Source organism: Anomaloglossus baeobatrachus, chromosome 8, assembly GCF_048569485.1.
Source record: "Anomaloglossus baeobatrachus isolate aAnoBae1 chromosome 8, aAnoBae1.hap1, whole genome shotgun sequence".
NCBI classification, from domain to species: Eukaryota; Metazoa; Chordata; class Amphibia; order Anura; family Aromobatidae; genus Anomaloglossus; species Anomaloglossus baeobatrachus.
The window spans coordinates 161774590-161780069 of record NC_134360.1 but is presented as its reverse complement, the minus strand read 5'-3'; the positions used below and the strand labels follow the sequence as shown (position 1 = coordinate 161780069).

The window sequence follows — 5480 nt, the reverse complement described above, 5'->3', positions numbered from 1 at the left end:
GATTTCTGCAATACATGTCAGTGCTGATTCACTGCTGTGTATAGCACAGGCGATCAGCCGACTGCAACTTCAAGTCCACTAAGAGGACTAGTATATACAGTAACAAAAAAAAAATATCAAAGTTCAAATCGCCGTTCTTTTGTCCCACTAAAAACATAAAACAAATTAAAAAAAAAAAAACATTTGTTATTGTTGTGTTCAGAAAAATCAGATCCATCAAAATATAAAATAAAATTAATCCGATAGGTTAACAGTGTAATGAGCAAAAAAAAAAAAAAAAGAAGAAAAACATCAGATTGATGTTTTTTTTGGCTACCACAACACTGCAATATAAAGCAATCTAAACATCACATCTACCCAAAAATGATATCAGTAAAACCGTCAGCTCAGAACGCAAAAGATAAGCTGTTACTGAGCCCCAGATCCAAAAAGTAAAGTTAAAACGTTATGGGACACAGAAAATGGAGACAAGCACACAAAAAAAAATAGTTCTATTCACAAATTTCAGAATAATTTTATTTTTCTCACCACATAAATAAAAAAATAAAAAAAAAAATAATATTTTGTATCTACATACTGTCACATAATTTCACCAGGTCAGTTTTACCATACAGTGAACATAGAAAAAAATAAATTGTAGAATGACTTTTTTTTACAATTTCAACACAGTAAAATTTTTTTCCTTTTTCCAAATACATTATAAAAGTAAAATGAATGGAGTCATTAAAAAGTACAACTCCCCCCCCCCCCCAAAAAAAAGAAAAATAGGCCCTGATATTGATGGAAAAATAAAAAAAACTAAAAAAAAAAACTATGGCTCTTGGAAGCATGGGAGTAAAAAATGAAAATGAAAAGGACAGAAAATCCCCTGGGGCTAAAGGGTTTTCCAGTTACTATGAATCAGACTGAATAATAGTAATAATTCCCCTATCGCTTGGCATCTCAGTTTTGGGATGGATGCTTCACCCTTTTTAGCGCATTAGTTGTTTCATCAGAGATAATTGCGTTAAAAGGCAGCGGTCCGGGCAATCTGCAGATAGTGCTCTATGGCTGCCAATAAGGGTTTGTACAAAATAACACATTCAGCCATCCTCATCAACCACCACCCATCGGGATCCAGCACAGGCGGCAGTGGTGGAAACTGTGAGGTCACTGCTCCTACAGCCAATAGACCGCTGCGACCAGTGACTGGCTGCAGCCGCCAGGTGACTTAGAGCAGTGCATCATCATAAGGCCTCCGATGCTGTGCTGCTGAGGCTTCCATACCCCTCCATCACCCGTACGCCCTGATGGATACATGTACAGGGTCAGTCTTTCTGGGAAAAGCCCTTCAGACTGACGGCTGTGAATCTGCCACATCCCTTGTCATCCAGGAAGCTATACACAGAAGCCCCTCTAGTTCCATGGTGAGGGAAGCAATGAGACATTTACAGGGTAGACTCTTACCTTTTTTTTCACCGGCAGCTCCGCACGTCCCAGCAATATGGCTTGGTGTTTCACCACATCATTCAGAAGGAATGTGACCAGCTCTCGGATCCCCCCCTCCTCTAATGGGGTCCATGTGATTGTCAGCGGAAGAGATTCAAAGGGCTGCACAGGAGAAAAGTAACATCAGGTCAGCAGAATGTGTACGATGATCTCTTCTACGGGAGCGATACGTCAGCACATGGGTGGGACAGTCCCTGCAGTGTTATACAGCAGTACTGGGGGTTAGAACACAAGGAGCGGAGAAGAATATAGACGTCACTGAGCGCCATTGTGCCTTCTATGCTTATCTCGCACTATGCCATGGCGTCATCACCTGCCCTGATCCCCATGTTTCTGAGTAGGCTTCTAGTAGTCCTCTTGGCGGGTGACTGATACCAGAGGACACTTGTGCCGGCCACCATTAGTGCCAGTGTGTACTCCGATCAGACAAGGTTATAGGTCCATCCCAGACCGGTGTGAGCCGGGCCCTACATATACTGCAATACATCCACAGACCACCAGAAGTGTGCGCTGCTGCCCTCCGCCGGGCCGGCATGTGAGCGTGCCCACCACCAGGCAGAGGCTGCCCTTACTGATTAATAAGCGGCCTCTAAATAGAACAGCCAATAAGAAAACCTTTAATCCAGAATGTCCCCTGGATGGGCTGACCTTCTAGTAAAGATCCCAGTATGCAGGGTGGGATCTCCCAGTGATCGGGCAGATCTCGCGCTCGTCTGTGACCTTGAACTGCTGCGGACCAAGAGGTTACAGAACGGTATCAGTCCAGCAGAGATCGGTGACAGCTCAGTACCACAAGCACGAGATCGGGCCGGTCCACTAAGAGCGGCCGCGGGGAATTCTGGGATCCCACAACATGGACATTAGGGCCAGACACCGCTGGAAAAGCAGGAGCAGGTTCTGATACTGGATTACGATACGTGCACACAGGCTTTTTGCTGAATTCTTGAAGCAAAAACTTTGAGGTGTTTTGAGAGTTTCCCAGTTCACAGTATTTCAGTGTGAACATAGTCTTATGTAGAAAAATTAACAGTCTGTTCAAACTTAAAATTTAGATTTAATTTTTAATGTAAAAATTAACAGAGATCCTCTCTGACTGCAGATGTGTCAAACTTCATAGCGCGTATGATACTCAGGAGTCGGGAGCTGACGGTCATGCAACCACAGATATGATATGTGTACATAAGGTCACATGCCGACTAGACTGTATCCAGCCTCACTCAATGGAAGTGCAAAGACACCGGGGAAGGGGGGGGGGACGCGCGGGCGACACCGGGGAAGGGGGGGGGGGACGCGCGGGCGACACCGGGGAAGGGGGGGGGGGACGCGCGGGCGACACCGGGGAAGGGGGGGGGGGACGCGCGGGCGACACCGGGGAAGGGGGGGGGGGACGCGTGGGCGACACCGGGGAAGGGGGGGGGGACGCGCGGGCGACACCGGGGAAGGGGGGGGGGACGCGCGGGCGACACCGGGGAAGGGGGGGGGGGACGCGCGGGCGACACCGGGGAAGGGGGGGGGGGACGCGCGGGCGACACCGGGGAAGGGGGGGGGGGACGCGCGGGCGACACCGGGGAAGGGGGGGGGGGGGACGCGCGGGCGACACCGGGGAAGGGGGGGGGGGGACGCGCGGGCGACACCGGGGAAGGGGGGGGGGGGACGCGCGGGCGACACCGGGGAAGGGGGGGGGGGACGCGCGGGCGACACCGGGGAAGGGGGGGGGGGGACGCGCGGGCGACACCGGGGAAGGGGGGGGGGGGACGCGCGGGCGACACCGGGGAAGGGGGGGGGGGGACGCGCGGGCGACACCGGGGAAGGGGGGGGGGGACGCGCGGGCGACACCGGGGAAGGGGGGGGGGGGACGCGCGGGCGACACCGGGGAAGGGGGGGGGGGGGACGCGCGGGCGACACCGGGGAAGGGGGGGGGGGGGACGCGCGGGCGACACCGGGGAAGGGGGGGGGGGGGACGCGCGGGCGACACCGGGGAAGGGGGGGGGGGGGACGCGCGGGCGACACCGGGGAAGGGGGGGGGGGGGACGCGCGGGCGACACCGGGGAAGGGGGGGGGGGGGACGCGCGGGCGACACCGGGGAAGGGGGGGGGGGGACGCGCGGGCGACACCGGGGAAGGGGGGGGGGGACGCGCGGGCGACACCGGGGAAGGGGGGGGGGGGACGCGCGGGCGACACCGGGGAAGGGGGGGGGGGACGCGCGGGCGACACCGGGGAAGGGGGGGGGGGACGCGCGGGCGACACCGGGGATGGGGGGGGGGACGCACGGGCGAGACCGGGGAAGGGGGGGGGACGCGCGGGCGACACCGGGGAAGGGGGGGGGGGCGCGCGGGCGACACCGGGGAAGGGGGGACGCGCGGGCGACACCGGGGAAGGGGGGGACGCGCGGGCGACACCGGGGAAGGGGGGGGGGGGGACGCGCGGGCGACACCGGGGAAGGGGGGGGGGGGACGCGCGGGCGACACCGGGGAAGGGGGGGGGGGGGACGCGCGGGCGACACCGGGGAAGGGGGGGGGGGGACGCGCGGGCGACACCGGGGAAGGGGGGGGGGGGGACGCGCGGGCGACACCGGGGAAGGGGGGGGGGGGACGCGCGGGCGACACCGGGGAAGGGGGGGGGGGGACGCGCGGGCGACACCGGGGAAGGGGGGGGGGGGACGCGCGGGCGACACCGGGGAAGGGGGGGGGGGGACGCGCGGGCGACACCGGGGAAGGGGGGGGGGGGGGACGCGCGGGCGACACCGGGGAAGGGGGGGGGGGGGGACGCGCGGGCGACACCGGGGAAGGGGGGGGGGACGCGCGGGCGACACCGGGGAAGGGGGGGGGGGGACGCGCGGGCGACACCGGGGAAGGGGGGGGGGGGACGCGCGGGCGACACCGGGGAAGGGGGGGGGGGACGCGCGGGCGACACCGGGGAAGGGGGGGGGGGACGCGCGGGCGACACCGGGGAAGGGGGGGGGGGACGCGCGGGCGACACCGGGGAAGGGGGGGGGGGGACGCGCGGGCGACACCGGGGAAGGGGGGGGGGGGACGCGCGGGCGACACCGGGGAAGGGGGGGGGGCGCGCGGGCGACACCGGGGAAGGGGGGGGGGGGACGCGCGGGCGACACCGGGGAAGGGGGGGGGGGGACGCGCGGGCGACACCGGGGAAGGGGGGGGGGACGCACGGGCGAGACCGGGGGACTCTGCTGTCACATCTGTCCTAGGGGGCGCACACGTCTGCACACAGCAGGCAGGCCGCCGATCTCCACTGCCTGTCACATAACTTCTCTATAGGACGTGGCATGCTGGGAGTTGTAGTCCCGCTTCCCCCACATACCGGCACTAGCAGCTCGCTCTCCGGCACGCTGAAGCCTCGGTGCTGGGGCAGTCTGTGCACGGTCACTTCAGCCGGCTCCGCTGAGGGATTCTGTAGCATAAGAACCGCGGTGCGGGCAGAGCCGGGGCGAACACAGCCGAAGCTGACGAACGGCGGCCGCGAGAAGTGTGTGAGGGACAGCACCGGCACATCCTCCGGGGGCAGCGCCTTGCCCGGGGCTGCCGGGGGCGATATACTCAGCATGTCTGCCAGGTTCCGCGTCTCAGCACGGACATTCACTCTCTGCCTCCGGCTCCGGTCTGAAACAAATTTCAAATTTCCGAGATTGCTGATAGGTCCTGCTGTACACGAGCCCCGCCTACCTTATGAGTTCATCCAATAGTAGCTTGGTGTGGACGGATTTTCCAGCCAATCGTCGCACTACCTTTTCAGATAAAGCGAGACTGAAAGAAACAACCAATCAGATGCCGCAGATTTATTTAAAACGCTACATCCGGCGTGCGCTGTGGTCACGTGATAGCAACAGAGACAACATCATCATAACAACCGCATCAGCCATAGAGCTGGGAGGACCGCTGGCGGTGTCAGCAGCAGCAGCAGCGCCGCCCTGTGTCAGGAAAAGGGATTGATTGCTGTGAGTGGGAGAATCAAGATAAGTGATGTCACAGGGC

The 5480-nt window shown here is 60.3% G+C and overlaps 1 protein-coding gene across 1 annotated transcript in view; it reads right to left on the bottom strand.

Annotated features, from left to right (window-relative positions):
- The window catches only part of ASPM (assembly factor for spindle microtubules), a 189962-nt gene extending 184863 nt beyond the window's left edge, over positions 1-5099 (bottom strand). Inside the window, exons 1-2 of the mRNA XM_075322190.1 lie at positions 4810-5099; positions 1447-1590 (exon numbers count right to left, since the gene is read on the bottom strand). Coding sequence (XP_075178305.1) covers positions 1447-1590; positions 4810-5052 — 387 coding nt within the window. The 5' untranslated portion in view covers positions 5053-5099. The remainder of the gene's footprint in view (positions 1-1446; positions 1591-4809) is intronic.
- Positions 5100-5480: the final 381 nt, after the last annotated feature.